This window comes from Callorhinchus milii, unplaced genomic scaffold (assembly GCF_018977255.1).
Source record: "Callorhinchus milii isolate IMCB2004 unplaced genomic scaffold, IMCB_Cmil_1.0 Scaffold1, whole genome shotgun sequence".
NCBI classification, from domain to species: Eukaryota; Metazoa; Chordata; class Chondrichthyes; order Chimaeriformes; family Callorhinchidae; genus Callorhinchus; species Callorhinchus milii.
Window position 1 is genome coordinate 48,995,057 of NW_024704742.1, and position 19,690 is coordinate 49,014,746.

At 45.2% G+C, this 19,690-nt stretch overlaps 1 protein-coding gene across 1 annotated transcript in view; it reads left to right on the top strand.

The window, feature by feature from the left end:
• The first annotated feature begins 4,809 nt into the window (after window positions 1-4,809).
• The window catches only part of slc30a9 (solute carrier family 30 member 9), a 45,468-nt gene continuing 30,587 nt past the window's right edge, over window positions 4,810-19,690 (top strand). The window contains exons 1-6 of the mRNA XM_042341624.1: window positions 4,810-4,861; window positions 9,804-9,920; window positions 10,622-10,825; window positions 12,122-12,169; window positions 17,710-17,809; window positions 18,520-18,612. Of these exons, the coding sequence (XP_042197558.1) occupies window positions 9,833-9,920; window positions 10,622-10,825; window positions 12,122-12,169; window positions 17,710-17,809; window positions 18,520-18,612 (533 nt within the window). The 5' untranslated portion in view covers window positions 4,810-4,861; window positions 9,804-9,832. The remainder of the gene's footprint in view (window positions 4,862-9,803; window positions 9,921-10,621; window positions 10,826-12,121; window positions 12,170-17,709; window positions 17,810-18,519; window positions 18,613-19,690) is intronic.

Here is a 19,690-nt window from a genome sequence, read left to right on the forward strand (position 1 = left end):
GAGTAAAGAAACTTGCCCTACATTTTGCCCTGCCGGGAATCAAACCCAGGTCTCTCGCTTGCTCAAGCCTGCTCTAACTGAGCTACAGGACCCAACGTGTAAAGATGTATCAGGTCACAGTGAGGGATGTGACGATTATCAGTGGTGTCACATCACACACCACATTTTATTGCATGTCCGCATGTTCATTAAGTCTGGAGGACAAAACATGTTATCACTGACATGCTAGTAACATGCTTCAATTTTCACTGACCTACTAACAACATGTGTCAGCCAACAGAAAAATATTGCACTGGGGTTTTTGTGGACAAGTCATAGATTTTCAGAGCTAATGCCTGAGCAGTAAATCAATGTTAGAAAATGATGTTTAGTTCACATCTAAATTTTTGTATAAATACACTGGGAGGGAATTATACTGATTATGTCAGATCTCTTGGGGTGTCACAATTGTCTGAAGTTGCTAAATTCTTAGATACTGTATTTCAGATGTGCTGATAACAAAATTGGGGAAATGAGATGTCATTATTGAGTTTAATTCTGTGAGGAGACTGAACTTTAATAATAATTTGACAATGCCTTTCACATTGGTACGACATCTCAAAGTGTTTCACAGGATTTACTGTAAAGTGTAGTGACTGTGAATTTGTAAGCGAACATGGCAGCCTATAATTGAATAGATACTTTAATACAATACAAATTTATATTTATATAATGCCTTTCACAAATAAAATGGAACCATCTGGGTTAATGACTGTGGGGTGGAGAAAAAAACCCAGTTCATAACAGATTTGTTTTCATCCTATATCCTAAAAGAAATTAAGAAAATATATTGGGAGAGGAAAACAACCGGATGATCTATGTGTCATATTTCTCAATGTAACATCATATATAAGTGATATATTTCAGCCAGTATTAGCTGATACCCTAATCCATGCATTCATTACGTCCAGGCTTGACTGCCAACTTGCCAACTACCCAATTCTTCCCTATACAAGCTGCAGACTATCCCGAACTTTGCAGCCTCTGTCATTTTCTGCCTTAGGCTCAAGGAGTCTATCACCACCATCCTCATCCAGCTCCATTGGTTTCCCATCTCCCAGCAGATCAAATTTGAGATCCTCGTCTTCACCTTTAAATCCCTACATGGTTATGTGTTACCTTACCTTTGCTCAGTGAGAACCAGCCTTCTCTATTCCCCTGCCCTACCCACCCACCCTCAGCAGTTGGGATTTCAGTTTTTCTGCCTATATTCTCTGGAACTCCATCTTGGAGTCCCTCCAACTCTCCCCTCTCTCATTTCTTTCAAGGTCCGTCTCAAGTCCTTCCTCTTTGATTGCACCTTCGGTCATCTTCTCCTTCCCCACCCTCAGCCCCCGCCTCTCTCAGCTTGCATCCCCAGCTCAGGTGCCAAGCTAGGACTATTATGACCTTGGGACATCCTCCCAATGTGAAAGGCACAATATAAATGTAAATTTGGTGTATCACTGTTGTGTCCTGTATTTGTAACCAATTGCAAAAAGTTTGTCAAATATTTCTGCAAAGACCCTGTTGTTTTAAATTAGTTCCTCTACATCAGTTTTGTCTAATAGAAATTACTGACTAGCCAGAGATTTGGCTACGGCAACATGGTTTTAGGCACGTACACTAATTTTAGAAGAAAACGCCTTAAATACAGTCACACAATACAGGTAAATGCACATCACATGTATGTTAACATGTATATTGACTTTAAGAACATCTACTTAACTAACATCTATCACCATTCAGTGTGAAATTTTCCAGTCTTTCTCTTTCACAAAACTTTGTAATATATATAGGGACACATAACAGGAGTAGGCTATTCAGCCCATCGAGCCTGTTCTACCATTCTATTACATGGCTGATCTGTACCTCAATGCAAAATAATTTTTCTTATGTGAGACCCGCCAGACCCTCCCCTGCTCTCCATCCAACACAGTTGCCCTTTGCCAAGACGTGCCCAGTTGGAGCAGCACCTTGGGGCATCCTCCTGATGTGAAAAGTGCAAAACAAACATAATTTGTTGTTGCCTGTTATTAGCTGTGTTTCTTCTTTTGGCCTGGAGTGGTTATTCCGATTGGTCGCGCTGACCACCATTGACAGCTGCCCTCTCCATACAATATAATCCTACTCCCTCCCTCCGCTCAGCGGGCTCTGGCCTGCTTCACACCCCACATCTCGCCTGCCCCATTGGCGGGTGGGCCTTCTGTTACTCTGCCCCCACCCTCTGAAACTCCATCCCGCAGTCCCTTCGCCTCGCCCCCTCCCTTGCCACCTTGAAGACCCATCTCAAGACCCTCCTCTTCGACCGTGCTTTCGATCTCCCTGCTTCCCCCCCTGCCCTCCGCCACCCCGACCCTCAGCTCGGGTCCGTAACTCTGTCTGTTCAGCGCCTTGGGACGTCCTCCCAACGTGAAAGGCGCCATACAAATGTAATTTTGCTGTTGTATTGCTGGAGTTTCCATGGTACTGAAATCTGGCATTTTCCTTCATGTAACACACCATTTTAGCAGATAACCAATCAGCAGTAACCAAGGAAATAAACCACACAGAACGATCAAAACACACTTGCACACCCTGCTTTTCATCTTACTGTTTTATCAACAAATGCATAAAAATGTCAAAGTACACATGCATACACTGTTCTGCCCAATTTACTTTGTTGTTTGCTTTGGGCATCTGTTTGTGAGTCAACAAACCTCACTCATTGGAAATGACAAATTACTGATTATGGTTTGATGCATGTTTCTTTTACCTAACACAGTGGCAGCCAGCTGTTTAAAATCCAGCACCTTGGGACGTCCTGCCGATGTGAAAGGCACGACACAAATGTAATTTTGTTGTTGTTGTTTGCAAACCAATCGCACTCATGGTTAGTCACTACGCATCACAGTGAAATCCCTTGAGGCCATTTGAAATATTTAAGCGATGTGATAAGGAGCCATATGAAATGCAAAGATTATTTATAAGGAACTCCTAATAATTTTCTTCATGCACTGCTGACATTTCCAACAAAAACCACACAACCCCCTCCCCCGGTTGTCTAACCATGTAAGCTGACCCAACATTTTTGGTGGATTATTTTTCTGGGGGTAATAATTTCTTTAAAAAATTAAAATTGGTCACTTCAATCCACGACTGTTTGTGGGACACTGCTGTGCACAATTGGCGGGTTTTGCCCATAAAATATAGACAATTCACTTTACAGTATATTCTGTGAAGCGCTTCGAGACGTCTCAACGACGTGATAAGGCGCTATATCAAATCCAAGGATTATAATAATAATCCTTGCGTTTGATATAGCACTTTTCACGTCTTCTAGACGTCTCAAAGCGCTGCACAGAATAGACTGTAAAGTGAATTGACTGTATATTTGTGGGCGAACGCGGCAGCCAATTGTGCGCAGCAGTGTCCCAAAACAGTCGTAGATTGAAAATGACCAATTTATTATTGTTTTGCTTTTTGGAGGATTATTATTAGGCTCTGTGTGGAGTAAGGAAACTTGCCCAAGGTTTCGCCCTGCCTGGAATTGAACCCAGGTGTCTCGCTTGCGAGGCGAGTGCTCTAACCACTGAGCTACAGGACAGGAATCCAGGACTGTTCAGAATAAAAGATCAATATTATTATTGATGTATAACTAACATTGAGGTAACCGTGAACCTATTAACCCCATCCTCGCCCGACTCCATTGGCTTCCCATCAAACTGCATCACACAGGATACAGTTTAAGAACCTGGTCCTCACCTTCAATGCCCTCCAGTGGAGTCCTGTAGCTCAGTAAGTTTCCTTACTCCACACAGAGCCTAATAATAATCCCTCCTAAACCAAAAACAATAATAAATTGGTCATTTTCAATCTACGACTGTTTGTGGGACACTGCTGTGCGCAATTGGCTGCCGCGTTCGCCTACAAATATACAGTCAATTCACTTTACAGTGTGTTCTGTGAAGCGCTTTGGGATGTCCTCCCGACATGAAAAGCGCTATATCAAATGCAAGGATTATTATTATTATTATTATGGACTTGCTCCCCCCCTACCTCTCCAACCTCCCAACCCCCTGCCATCGTGCTCGCTCCCTCCGCCCAGCGGGCTCCGGGCCGCTTCAGGTCTCGCCTGCCCCACTATTGGCGGGTGGGGCTTCCGCCACTCCGCCCCCACCCTCTGGAACTCCATCCCGCAGTCCCTCCGTCTCGTCCCCTCCCTCGATGCCTTCAAGACCCACCTAAAGACCCTCCTCTTCGACCGTGCTTTCGATCTCCCTGCCCTGCCCTCCCCCACCCCGACCCCCGGCTCGGGTCCGAAACTCTGTCTGTGCAGCGCCTCGGGACGTCCTCCCGACATGAAAGTCGCTTTGCATGTGATGTTGTTGTTGTTGTTGTTGAGGTGACACTGCACACAGCTGCTGCCCCGCCCCGCCCGGGAGGCCCCGCCCCGCCCGAGAGGCCCCGCCCCCGAGAGACCCCGCCCCCATGGAGGCCCCGCCCACTGGCACGGCATTCGGCAGCATTGTGACGAGCGACGTAGCACGTTGGCACTGGCCGCGCGCAGGCGCTATGCGGCTCGCCCATGCCCGCTCTCGCGATGTTTGGCGCTCGCAGGCATGGTGTCCGGGAACTGAGAGCGGCGGCTGGAGCACAGTCAGCGAACGCGGCCCGAGCCCGGCACAGCCCCGGCCCGACATAGCACAGCCCCGGCCCCCAGCCCGGCACAGCACAGCCCCCGGCCCGGCACAGCCCGATCCCCGGCCCGGCACGGCACAGCCCGAGCCCCGGCACAGCCCCGGCCCGAGCCCGGCACAGCACAGGGGCGATGAGTCAGCGGCACCTTCACACACACGGGCAGGTAATGGTCAGGACAAACCCGGCCCCGGGTATTCCAGCAGCTCAGCTCCGCGAGGCTCAACTGCCATTGGTTTAAATGAGAGAACGTCAGAGCACGAGAGACAGAATGAGAAAGACACAGAGAGAGTGAATGAGAGAGAGACACAGAGAGAGAGTGAATGAGAGAGAGACACAGAGAGAGAGTGAATGAGAGAGAGACACAGAGAGAGAGTGAATGAGAGAGAGACACAGAGAGAGAGTGAATGAGAGAGAGACACAGAGAGAGAGTGAATGAGAGAGAGACACAGAGAGAGAGTGAATGAGAGAGAGACACAGAGAGAGAGTGAATGAGAGAGAGACACAGAGAGAGAGTGAATGAGAGAGAGACACAGAGAGAGAGTGAATGAGAGAGAGACACAGAGAGAGAGTGAATGAGAGAGAGACACAGAGAGAGAGTGAATGAGAGAGAGACACAGAGAGAGAGTGAATGAGAGAGAGACACAGAGAGAGAGAGAATGAGAGAGAGACACAGAGAGAGAGAGAATGAGAGAGAGACAGAGAGAGAGAGAATGAGAGAGAGACACAGAGAGAGAGTGAATGAGAGAGAGTGAGAGAGAGTGAATGAGAAAGAGAGAGAGAGAGAATGAGAGAAACACAGAGAGAGAGAGTGAATGAGAAAGAGACACAGAGAGAGTGAATGAGAAAGAGACACAGAGAGAGAGTGAATGAGAAAGCGACAGAGAGAGTGAATGAGAAAGAGACAGAGAGAGTCACAGAGAGAGAGTGAATGAGAAAGAGACACAGAGAGAGAGAGAGTGAATAAGAAAGAGACAGAGAGAGAGTGAATGAGAGAGAGCGAGAGAGAGTGAATGAGAAAGAGAGAGAGAGAGAATGAGAGAAACACAGAGAGAGAGAGTGAATGAGAAAGAGACACAGAGAGAGTGAATGAGAAAGAGACACAGAGAGAGAGTGAATGAGAAAGCGACAGAGGGAGTGAATGAGAGAGAGTCAGAGAGAGAGAGTGAATGAGAGAGAGTCAGAGAGAGAGAGTGAATGAGAGAGAGTCAGAGAGAGAGAGTGAATGAGAGAGAGTCACAGAGAGAGAGTGAATGAGAGAGAGTCACAGAGAGAGAGTGAATGAGAGAGAGTCACAGAGAGAGAGAGACACAGAGAGAGAGTGAATGAGAGAGAGACACAGAGAGAGAGTGAATGAGAGAAAGTCACAGAGAGAGAGTGAATGAGAGAGAGTCACAGAGAGAGAGTGAATGAGAGAGAGTCACAGAGAGAGAGTGAATGAGAAAGAGACACAGAGAGAGAGAGTGAATGAGAGAGACAGACAGAGTGAGAAAGAGAGACAGAGAGAGTGAGAAAGAGAGAGTGAGAAAGAGAGACAGAGTGAGAAAGAGAGACAGAGAGAGAGTGAGAAAATGGGAAAGAGACAAACAGACAAACGGAGAGAGAGAATGGGAAAGAGAGACAGAATGAAAAAGAGAGAGAATGATAGAGACACAGAGAATGAGAAAGGAGTGACGGTGACACGATGCAGGGTTTGTGATTGAGCCGAGTTTAAGGGAAAATGCACTGATTCAGGAATGTACATTGTCACATGGCTGCAGTTTGACTGAAATAGCTCATTGATAATCAGCCTATGAGATGGGTCTTTGGCCGACTGATAGTCTGCAGTGTTTGCTGAATGTATTAGTTGGTACCGAATACTGTATTTGTGGCACCAGCTCATTACTCAGCACATAGATTGAAAAACACTTCTATATACTATATTCTATATAATATATATATATTCGATATACAACTGTTTGTGGGACACTGTTGTGTGCAATTGGCTGCCGCATTTCACCCACAAAATATAGTCAATTTACTTTCCAGTAGATTCTGTGAAGCGCTTTGAGACGTCTTGAAGACGTAATAAGGTGCTTTATCAAATGCAAGGATTATATTATTATATTTCTGTTTGCTTTTTTAAATGATTGTATATTCCAATCCCAGTGACATAGTACAAAACAACAGTTTTCTGTGGGCTATATGCTACAGGACTCGATGCAATTGATTAATGCCATAAATGCAAATGATGGCATAAATAATCCAGAAATATTCAATCAAGAAAATTTATTTTGTTGACCGAGCATAAAGGTTGGCCACCATTGCTCTAGGGTAAATCCTGTGAAGCGATTGAGATGTTAGATGATGTAAGAATCAAGTATGCTGGTGCATATATATTGGAGCCATGGTGTATTCCCAGGAAAGCTGTTGAGATTCCACATGTGTCAGATACAACGACAAATTGGAACTGGGTTTGATTCCCAGGTAGGGCGAAATGTCAGGTATCTCCTGAATTGAAAAGGATAATAATAATAATCCTTGCATTTGATATAGCGCCTTATCCTCCGTTCCTCTGGCTCCGGTCTGCTCCACATCCCCCGCCCTAACCGCCCTACCATCGGTGGTCGGGCTTTCAGCGTCTCAGCCCCGAGGCTCTGGAACTCCATCCCCCAGTGCCTTCGCCGCTTCCTCCCTTTCCTCCTTCAAGGCCGGTCTCAAGACCTTTCTCTTTGACCGTGCCTTCAGCTCCCCTCTCGACTCTCTACCCCCTCCTCGCTCCCTCCCTTCCCTCCCCTCACCCTGACCATGTCCCCCCCAAGGCTCGGGTCCTGACCCAACTGTCCAGCGCCTTGGGACGTCCTCCCGAAGTGAAAGGCGCTCTATAAATGAAATCTTGTTTTTGTTGTTATCACGTTTGCAAGACGTCTCAAACTGCTTCACAGAATATACTGTAAAGTGAATTTATTGTATATTTTGTGGGCGAATCCCAGCAGCTAATTGCGCACAGCAGTTCCATCTCATAAGCTGATTATCCACTACTCCACTGTACTGTAAATCCTGCGAGGGGTTTTGACATATGTCCTCCTCAGGTGAAAGGCTTGTAAGGATTATTCTAGATGGCGTAAAAATTCCGCCTTTCCATTTCTGATCTAAGGAAACATCTTTACTGTAGATTGGTGACTGTGTATTTTGTTAATACATCGTGGAGCCCTGTAGCTCAGTGGTTAGAGCACTCGCTTTGCAAGCGAGAGACCTGAGTTCAATTCCAGGCAGGTCAGGGCGAAACCTTGGGCAAATTTTCTTACTCCACACACAGCCTAATAATAATCCCTCCAAAACCAAACAATAATAAATTGGTCATTTTCAATCTACGACTGTTTGTGGGACATTGCTGTGCGCAATTGGCTGCCGCGTTCGCCCACAAATATACAGTCAATTCACTTTACAGTGTGTTCTGTGAAGCGCTTTGGGACGTCCTCCCGACGTGAAAAGCGCTATATCAAATGCAAGGATTATTATTATTATTATTATCAATGAGCTATTTCAGTCAAACTACAGCAATCTGACAATGTGCATTCCTGAATTAGTGGACCTTCCTTTAAACTTGGCTCAATTACAAACTCTGTATTAAGATTTTTTTGTTGGTCAGTTGGGTATTTTCCGAATTGAAAAGCAGTATATAAATGCAATTTGTTGTTGTATCTCATCCATGCGTTCATCAAATCCAGGCTTGGCTATGCCAACTCGCTGCTTGTCGGCCTTCCCAAATCTTCTCTCTACAAGCTGTAGATCATCCAGAACTCTGCAGCTCGTGTCCTCTCCCGCACTGGGCTCCGTCTATCACCGTACCCTTGCCTGGCTCCACTGGCTTCCCATCCACCAGAGGATAGAATTCAAAATCCTTGTCCTCGCCTTCGAGGCTCTCCACGGCCTTGCTCCTTCCTGCCATTGTGACCTGTTAACCCCATATCAACCTTTCGTTCCCTCCACTCAGCAGGCTGTGGCCTGCTCCACATCCTCCGCTCAGCCCAGCCCGGCCCACCATCAGCGGTCGAGCCTTCAGCCTCTCTGCCCCCACCCTTTGGAACTCCATCCCACATTCCCATTATCTCGCTCCCTCCCTTGCCTCCTTCAAGGCACGTCTCAAGACCCTCCTCTTCAACTGCGCCTTCAGCCCTGCCCTCCATCCTCCCTGAAGAGTATCCAATCCAGAAGTGGTCATTCTCTGCAGTGGTCGTCATTCCATTGCCTAGACTCATGCACATGTTTCTACTTCTTAATGGCCCTGTTTGGCACAGGTTGGTCACTACTGGCATAAAGTGTAGGGAATGTATTTTGTAAGGGAATGCGACAGGCTGTTTTGTGCAGAGCAATATCCCACAAATAGTTGTGAAGTGATTGACCAGGTTTGTCTAGGGGCTTGATGGCCAGCTCACTGGGAGAAATTCCCTTCTGTTTTCCAATATTGCCATGTACAGGCAGACTGGCCTTCGGTTTAATATGTCACCCGAAGGACGGCATCTCTTAAAATGCAGTGTACTTCCATACTGTTTATATTTACAAATGGTAACTTAGTGTTGTACTCTGAACTCGGTAGCTAACTTGGCTCCTTGAGCTTTTCATCCCCATTTTCGCTCGGCTCCATTGGCTGCCCATTCCCTAGCAGGTTGAGTTCAAGATCCTTATTCTCACGTTTAAATTCCTCCAGAGCCATGTCCCACCTTATCTTTGTGACTTCCTCCAACCACACTATCCCAGCTGCTCACTTCACTCAGCGAACACTGCTTGTTTCATGGCCCCACCTCATACGCCCTCCAATGACAGACAGGCTTTCAAGTACTCTGCACCCATTCTCTAGAACTCCGTTCCAAGCCTCTCTGAATTGCTCCTTCTCTCCCCTCTTTCAAGGCACTTATCAAAAGGTACCTCTTTGACCGTGCTTTAGTTCCTTTCCGTTTCTCCATCCCTCTGGGCTCCAACCCCCAGCTTGAGTACCCCCTGTTGCTATACCCTCCCCTTCCCCCCCCCCCCCAAAGTAAGAGGTGATATATAAATGTAAATTGCATTTATATCAGAAATCCATTCTATGACATCTATAATAAGTTTACATTTAATTATTTTCAAAGGAAGAACTGTCTCCTAAAGCCAAGTGAAGATGTTTCTTGCTCTGGCACATAAACCCTGGTACACGTTGTGCAAGTTCTACCTGCAACATGCTGTTGGAGTGAATCGAGTCCAATATGGTGAGTGTAACACAAACTTTTCCAAACTGCTGGAAAATTTGTCCTAAAGGGGTCAGTAGTTTTTGTCCAATTACTGGATAGGTTGATCAGTAGAGTGTATTAAATTCTTAAAAGGCACAGTAAGTTCTATATTTAACAGGTATTTTACCCATCTGTTTGTATACAATTTGTGAATTATGATAGCAATATATTGGTGATTTATAATCATATTTGTAAAGCTTAATATTTTGCTGTTTACAAAATATTTGGAAGCCCTTTCTATAGAAAGTTAAAACTTGTTTTGCAGATTAAGAAGTCATAATTGTTCAAATGGGTTCGAAAATATCTCCTTGAAGTCAAACAACAATAACAAAATTACATTTGTAAAATGCCTTTCATGTCGGGAAATTAAAGATATTAAGTTCATATTTATAGAAAGTATGTATATGCTTCATCATTCTACCTTGATGTGCTGTAGTGTACTAGTTTGAGCAATTGCCCCGCAAACGAGAGGATCCAGGTTCGATTCCTGGGTAGGGCGATACCTTAGGCAGGTTTCCTTACTCATTCTACCTTGATTCATCACCTATATCAAATGCAAGAATTATTATTTTTATTATTACCTTACAAAGTTTATACAGCTATAGCCTTGTTAAGTGGAAAATGATCCTTGGTGAGTTATACATTTCTTTATGTGATGATCTTTTCATTTCTATTTTTAGTGTACCAGGGCCCTGTGACCAGCAGAAACCTCTGGCGCAGGATACCATCTAGTCTACTTCCTATCAGCACTGGTGCCCAACTACGTTTATATTCCTCAGACGACCAAAAGGATGGCACTTCAAAAGGAGCTGTGGAAGATAACATCAATACCTCAGCATCCACATCGGAGACCTCTACTGCTCAACAAAGCCCCAAAAAACCTAGTAAGATCACATTTTTTTCCATTGGAAATTGCTACTGACCTCTTTAGAAGGTCAACCATCTTTTTTTTCTCTCTTATTGGCTCTCACACCTTGATATTTAATTGAATACACTAGTCTATTTTAATATTTTTATTGAAAAAATTCACCTGGCTCACACTGTCACACTAGTGCATCTGATTTTGTTGCAAATCTACAATTGTATTAAAATATGAAATTTAAAGTATAGAAACAAGGCCAGTTACTTCTGATTCAGGCATCTAGCTAATAGTTTTCTGAAATTGCAGTGTGACTGAACCTAATCACATTTGTTTAACCTTTCTCCTTCCCAGTTTCCTGAACTAGACCATTCTTAATGTTTGTACCTAAACAACAACAACTTGCATTTACATAGCGCCCTTCATGCGGGACAGGGGCTCAGAGTGCTTCAGCGTTGTGTTGGCATGCTGGAATATTTGGCAAATGGAACAATCCAATTCTCACTTGAATCCAAAAAAAACTCATGGTTTTCGACTTAACATTATTGTCTTAAAATTTAGGATTGTGTACAGTTTTGAAACTGTTTAAATTTAGTTTCAGTTTGCAAGCTGATTGTTGCAGAAGACTGACTTCCAAATTCAGACTGAATTTAAGAATTTTCTAAAATTTTGCATGATCTTAATCCTTGCATTTGATATAGCGCCTTATCACGTTGTCAAGATGCCTCAAAGCGCTTACATTTTAAGGCTGAAACCATGGGGCGTTTGGGGCCTCTGATGTCTACATTTGCACTTACCAGCAGAGGTCACCAACAACAATAAGGAGTGGAAACCTGAATGATAATTCCCTCCTTTCCACACCAAGGGATACATGCATGAGGGCAACTCATTGCGCTGGCTGTGATCACGTAAACTCAACACAATTAAACCCAGGATTTTCGTGGTTTATAAACTCAGTACCATGTTATGTGATGCACTTACCAAGAATCATCAAGGAGTTCAAATTTGAAATGTTGATTATTAATGCTTCATTTTTATCGTAGCTGAATTGAGATCAATTGTTATGACAGCCAAATAAATTAATTCAAGAGAGCTAACTATTCACTTCAGTACCTTCAGAGTCTTGACTGTATTCAATTCCTTAGATTTCCTAAAATAGAGTCTGCAATAAACGTCTAATTTCTATTTATAGTTATATAGACATCATTATATTTATATTAACCGTTGTATTCTGGTTATAGTTCTATAGATTTGACTCTTTTCAAATAATTGTTTGTATTTTCTGAGTATCAATTGACATTACTTGTTTCCACTTACACAGAATTGAGTGGTTCTGTTCAACCTACTGTGGAGCAAATTCAAGTAAAAGGTAACTATTTTTAGTTTTGTTAGTTTGTCAAACTGTAGTTGCAGGTTCCTACCTAGCACAGTTGCCGCAATTGAACGACTACAATGGTGATTTAAGAGCATAGAATTAGTGTGTGTATGCTTGTTTTTTTTCATTTGTTTAACATTGAACCCATCAAACCTATTCTGCCAGTTTATTAGGTCATGACCTGTGCCAATAGAAATGTGCAGAAATATTTGCCAAAACTTGCGAGGAATTTAAATATTTTGTAGGGGAATTTGGGGAATTTGACAAATTTTGATTAGTGCTATTGAGGTACATTTTACTACCATCCTACATTTTTTCCCTTTATTGATAAAAACTACAACAACAACACCAAGATTACATTTGTATAGCGCTTCTTAGTTGGGAGGATGTCCCAAGGCGCTGGACAGTGTACAGCATTTCAACAACAATAACAACTTGGATTTATATAGCGTCCTCCACGCCGGACGGCGTCTCAGAGCACTTTACAGTTTTGGATCCCGGGACCGAGCCAGGGGGAGGGGGAGGAAGGTGACCAAAGGCGCGGTTGAAAAGAAAGGTCTTCAGCAGAGACCTGAAAATGGGAAGGGAGGGAGCGAGATTAAGGGAGTGAGGAAGGGAATTCCAGCGCCTCGGGGCATAGTGGCTGAAGGCACGGCCGCTGAGAATGGAGCGGAGGACTCGGGGGACAAGGAGGAGGCCAGACCCGGAGGAACGAAGGCAAAGGGTGCTGTTTTGAGGAGAGAGGAGGTCAGAGAGGTAGGGGGGTGCAGAGGAATGCAGGACTTGAATACGAAGGTGAGGATCTTGAAGTCGATCCTCTCTGGGATAGGCAGCCAGTGCAGTCTGGCAAGGACTGGGGTGATCGGGGAGCGGAGTTTGGTGCGGGTGAGAATGCGGGCGGCCGAGTTCTGAACGATTTGGATTTTATGGATGGTAGTGGATGGGAGACCGGCGAGGAGTGTGTTAGAATAGTCCAGCCGAGAGGTGACAAAAGCATGGACCAGAGTTTCAGCGGCTTTTGGCGAGAGGTATTGGCGGATACGGGCGATGCGACAGAGGTGGAAAAAGGCGTTGTTGGTAAGGGACCGGATGTGGGGGAGGAAGAATAATTGGGGGTCGAACCTGACGTCTAGGTTGCGTACGGGTTCGGAGAGTTTTAAGGGAAGGTCGGGTAGGTAGAGGAGGTGAGAACCATGAGATTTTAGACATTGACGAGAGCCGAAGTGTATGGCTTCCATCTTGTCAATGTTCAGCTGAAGGAAGTTTGCGCTCATCCAGACCCTGAGGTCTGACAGGCAGTCTGACAGAACATCAGGGGACTCGGGGTCGCAAAGAGAGGTGGAAAAGTAGAATTGTGTGTCATCTGCATATATGTGGAAATAAATTTACCCCATGTCTGCGGATGACATCCCCAAAAGGGAGCATATAGATCAGAAAGAGAAGGGGGCCAAGGATGGAACCTTGGGCTACCCCGCAGGTAACCAGGTGAGAGCGGGAGGAAAAGCCGTGTGTCCAGATGTACTGCTGGCGGTTTGTGAGGTAGGATTCGAATCAGGCGAGTGCGGTCCCATCGAGGTGGATGATGGAGGAAACGCAGTGGAGAAGAATGGCGTGATCGACTGTGTCGAACACGGCAGAGAGGTCCAGGAGGACAAGGAGGCAGAGGGAGCCCTGGTCACAGATGGACAGGATGTCGTTTGTGACTTTCACAAGCGCAGTCTCTGTACTGCGGGCAGGGCGGAAACCGGTCTGGAGGGGTTTGAAGAGGGAGTGGGAGGAGAGGTGTGCGTGGAGTTGGTTGGCCACAACCCGTTATAGAGCTTTTGAGAGGAAGTGCAGGTTAGAAGTGGGGCGGTAATGACTGGGGTTTGAGGGATCTAGGGAGGGTTTTTTTAGGAAGGGGGTGATGAGAGCAGTTTTGAGGGGGGCAGGGACTGATGTGGAGGAGAGGGACTGGTTGATGATGTCAGCCAGTAGTGGGCATAGGAGGGGGAGCTGGGTGACCAGTGTGTGTTTCATGGAGGTGATGGGTGAGAGGGAGGAGGGAGAGATGGTGAGGAAAGAGTGTAGAAAGGGGGTGGTGGTAGGAGCAGATGATGAGGAGGGTGAGGGGGACAGAGAGGGCGTGGTGGTGGGTGACAAGGGGCAGGTGGATGAGGCTGCCTGCGGATTTTAAGTATTTTAGCAGAAAAGAAGTCCATGACCTCTTCGCACTTGGCATTTGATGTGAAGATTAAGGAGGCCTGAGGGGGGGCACGGAGGAGGTAGTGGGTGGTGGAAAAAAGGATTTGGGGATTGTTTTTGGCCTCCAAGATGATGTTGGAGTAAAAGGCCGTCTTTGCGCGTGTCAAAGAACGGCGGTAGCTGTGGAGATGCTCGGGCCACAGTTGGCGGTGACCTGTCAGGCCAGTTTTCCGCCATCTGCGCTCGAGCAGACGGGTTTGGGTTTTTTGGCGGCGGAGATGGTTGTTGTACCAGAGGGATCGGGTGGGTTTGGAGATGGTCCTGGATTTCAGGGGGACGAGGGAGTTGAAAGTGGAGTAGAGATGATCATGGAGCAGCTGGAGCGGCTGCTTCAGGATCTCTGCGGGTGGAAGGCCGGACGGATAGGATGTTTGATGATGAGAGGGCCTTATGAGGGTCTCGGGGTATCCTTTTCCAAGGGTGGTAGAGGATGGTTGAGGGCTTGGTGGAGGAGAGAGGGATGTGAGAGGAGAAGGAGATGAAAAAACGGTCCGAGATTGTCTTGTCTACTATGCTAAGGTCGGAAATGTCAAGACCGTGGGTGATGATGAGGTCAAGTGCATGACCATGGTTGTGGGTAGGTGAGTTTATATGTAGTGTAAGGTTAAGGGAGGAGAGGACGGCAGTGAAATCAGCAGAAGTGGTGCAGGGGGCGTTTAGGTGGAGGTTGAAATAGCCCATTATGAGCAGGCGCTCGGAGCAGAGGGACAAGGAAGAGAGGAGAATGGAGATGTCTGTGTGGAAGGAGCCGGGGGGCTTACGGGGGCGGTAAATGAGGATTTTCAAAGGGAGAGAGGGGTGGAAAAGTGTGAGGTACTCAAAAGAGGGGAAGCAGTCAGAGGAGTAGGGGGTGAGGCCAAGAGAGACTTTGGAGATGAGGGCCACCCCGTCGCCACGTTGGTTTGGATGGGGGTTGTGGTGGAAGGTGTAGCCTGGAGGGGAGGCTTTCACTAGTGGGAGAGGGTCATTGGGGTAGAGACAGGTTTCAGTGAGCCCAAGGATGTCAAGGTGCTCGTCCAGGATGAGGTCATGGATGGTGAGGGCTTTGTTTGAGAGGGAACGGACATTTTCAAAGGAAATGCGGGTGGGTTTGCTGGAGGTGGGGGAGGGAGGAGAGAGTGATGCGGAGAGGATTTTGGGGTGTACAGGAGAGATGGTTGTGGAGACTGAGAACATGTAAGGGAGGGGGAAGTTGGATTTGTCTTAAAGAGGCGGTTTGAGCGGAGGGAATGAATGTTTGGACACATGGGGTTGTTGCTCTGGGACAGCCAGTGCTGGGAACCACAATGGGCCCAGCGGAGGATGCCCAGGCTGGAGCAGAGGGAAGTGGTGATGGGGTCGAGAAGAGAGAGAAGGCGGGGAGGACGGTGTGAGAGAAGGACAGAGGGGGAGTAGCGGATAGGGGGGGGTGGGAGGAGAGACGTAGAGGGGCGTGGGAGGAGAGACGTAGAGGGGGAGGCTCGGGTCGGGGCGGCAGCCAAAATGTGCACGCAGAGACCGGGAGCGAGCGATCAGTACGACGGCATCAGCCCTCAGGCTTAGCCTCCCAAGTCATGGCTGGGATGGCAGCGCCAGGGGCCGGAACATTGTTGCTGTTGTTGTTGCTGGGTTTAAAACATTTATATTTTTTATTTTTCCTTATTTCGTTTTTATTAACTGTGACGTCACGCCGACGTCACTTTGTGAATCACTTACCACCCCCCCCCTCCCCCCCACTCTCCTACCTCCACTCCCAACTGAGCTGGGGTCAGGGCGGGAGAAGGGAAGACTAAACATGAAAACACATATTAGATTGTTGCAAAAGAAAATTATTTCTTCTTTAACAAAAGCTGGACGGCCCATTTGGGGTGGCGATGATATACCAGCGCAGGCCCGAGGGCCTGGAGATCCGCCAAAAAACAGACACTCAGGACCAGTGATCTGACTGCAGGGCTACAGGAACTCACCATCTCCTGCCTCTCAAGGCCCAGCACCACACAGAGACCCAGAGAGAGAGACACACGCACACTCAGACACACAGAGAGGGACACACACTCACAGACAGAGTTACTGATCCTAGAGGCATAAGGGAATCCATTCATTTTCTTGTATTGATTTTGATAAGTTTAAATTTTTTTGAAAAAATTAAATAGTTGAAGTGGTCATTCTCTGCAGTGATCCTCCTGACGTGAAAGGTGCTCTATAAATGTAATTTTGTGTTATTGTGGTCGTTATTCCATTGAAAGTTTTGGAACTGCATCAACCAGTGCCAGGTACCAAATGTTATTTACCATTGATTGGCACAGTCCACAATGTCAACACATGCTAGATCTAAGGCTATCTAAGGCTAAGTGCAGAAGAACCTAATTATCAGAGCTTACCAAGAAAGATTCTTTAGGTGTCCATCTTCTGAAGCTGCACAAGGTTTCATGTGGCATAATGTTTGAAGTTCCTGATCTGCACCTACCAGGACCAGCTGTATAGGCCCGAGGCAATCCTTCAACAACAGATTCATGTTGCATCCAAGCAAAGTGCATGGCAACAAGTGAATGCCCATCGATTATGGTACTGATCCCATGTGAGCCATGCCACTCGACACTGGCAGGACTCACTAGATCCATTATCACTGCCCAAGGTAGAAGGCATCAAAGTACTCTTCTTATCGATGCCATGCAAAGACTCACATCATTTTTAAACATGGGAGTTGACTGGTTTCATATCCTGTGGGACAAATCGTCTTGCTTCCAGAGAGGTTTCATAACTTTCATGCTCTGATATTCCCCTTCATGTGATGGCAAGAGCTAACTGTGTAATTCCAAATAAAATGATTTTCATGAGATATCAAATCAAACTTTCTCTCATTTGTTTCTAAACTAATCTCTGTTGAACCAGTTTATACAGATTGCTGGGGCTTCGGCTTTGAATATGAAGTGATAGTCTCAGGAAAGAATCAGAAGTAGAAATAAGACCAGATTTATCCAGTTGCTTCTTTTGAACATCTATGGGGGAAAGTTGTCTTGCGCCAAGTAATTCCTAGTTTTTCACAAGCTAATCTTTCCACTTGCTCTAACTATGGTGGAAAAAACAATAAAACTCCCATAAGTCTGATTTGTATAAATCGTATAATCGCCTGAATCATACATACCCCAAGTCCCATTCAAGCGTTTATATTCTGTACAAGTTTGACATAACTCATGCTTTGCAGAACTCACATTAAATGCATGGTCCCAACTGATACAACTTATATGAGGTTTACTGTATAGATTTTTACATTGTTCAGATACAATTTTTTTCACTTCAATGTTTTTCAGTTAAAGCTATTCTGAAGAAAAGAGATTATGGATCCAAATACACTCAAAACAACTTCATCACTGGTGTGCGAGCACTGAATGAATTCTGTCTAAAGCCCAGGTATTTAACAGTATTAGCAATAGTTAATGCAGTATTCATTTTTATTGATGCACTGATGATTTTGAATTAACATTAGCATATCTAGATAATCCAAAGATAGTGACAAGTTAATGATTTTTACTTGTAAATTCATGTCCTTAGGTTTCTTTGAATGATGGAAACATTTTAAAATTACAAGCTTAAGAACATGGTGAATGAAAGACCATTTATAAATCTTGTAATTGAAATGACTGATCTAATTAGTGAGAGTTGCAAATAAGCACTTTGTGATAAGAGTAAATTCAGAGGGAGCATGGCTGAGTCCATGTCTATTGTGGATTTTTTTTATTTTCCTCTTTCTGTCCTCCCCATCAATTTCCTCCCCACTCCTCCTCTGCAGTCCTTTGGGGAGTTGTTCCAGTAAATGCCTCCTTAGCAGAGTATAATTGATGTTTGGAAATGTTTAACAGACAAATGTTTCTAATCATTCTATGTATCACATGGTGAATTTCCAACATACTGCACCATTATGTGCCTTTAATAATTCTCAATAAATATTGATTTGATGTTTCTTTGCTTTGCCTAATCAAACATGAGATATCAAAAATAAAAAAATAAAAAATCTTGCTTCCAGCCCCCAGCTCGGGTGCAAACCCTTGACTGTGCAGCTCCTTGGGACGTCCTTCCAATGTGGAAGCTGTTATATACACGTAATTTGTTGTTGCCTACAGTGACTTGGAGCAATTGAGAAGGATTCGGCGACGAAGTCCACATGATGATACCGAGGCATTCACTGTATACCTCAGATCTGATGTAGAAACCAAGTGAGTAGAGATGAGTATCTTTTCATCTTGACAAACAATATTCAAACATTAATTGCTTAAACCTCCCCTGGCTCATTAGATAAAGGCAACACTAAATTTACTGCAAAGTTAAACAGATTCAAATCCTCATCTTTTCAGTGAACTGATCCCAGCCAGGGCAGCAATTGAAGTTTTACAATTGTCTTTAGTGCCATCTGAACTGCAGACAGATGCCAGTTTACTGTCTCATTAGAAAGATGGCACCTCTCACAATGCAGCCCTCCCCCAGCACTGCAATGGATTGTCTTAAACTATGAGCTCAAAGTCCTTACATAGGACTTGAATCTGCAATCTGTTTCAAGAGGCGAGAGTGCTACCAAGTGAACTAGCTGACACTTATTGCATCAAACATTAAGGAAAAGTTGGCAAGTGTCTTTCTAGCCTGTTCAGTTCAGTGCAATAGATTGTATGTTTGCAAGCAAGTGAAAACTGGTTATCCAAACATATTATTCCTTGTCAATAAAAATAAACATTATTAAGCAAACAACTAAATACCATAAGTACTGGGAAAAATGTCTGTTTGTTATCTTTAAGATGGATAAACATTTGATTAAAAAGTTGAATAGAAGAAGGGACCAGGGGAAGAGCAGTTAATTGTGCTTATAGTCATGAGCTGGCTTCAATTTTGACTAAAACAGTTTGAATGTTCTGATTATCGAGCTTTATAGCAAGCATTCTACTGACCACCACATTTCATCAAAAGCCATGTTTGTTGAAAGGTGAATTTTTGCTCCGCCACTGTCAAGTACTCTGGGACGCTACCCTGTGTGAGTGTGCTATATAAATGCAAGCTCTTGTTGTTGATTTCTAAAGGGACAACGTGACTGAAGCCCTCCTGATTGGCTCCCATCAGCGCCTCCACACCTTGGGCGCTGACAGCATCACCATCCAAGGACGCACACTCCACCTCACTAAGCAATCCGGAACCTTGGCGTCTTGTTTGACCCTCAATTATCCTTTCTACCCCACATCTATGCTCTACCTTTCCCAACCTCCACAACATTGCCCGGCTCCGCTACTGTCTCACACCGCAGGCCAC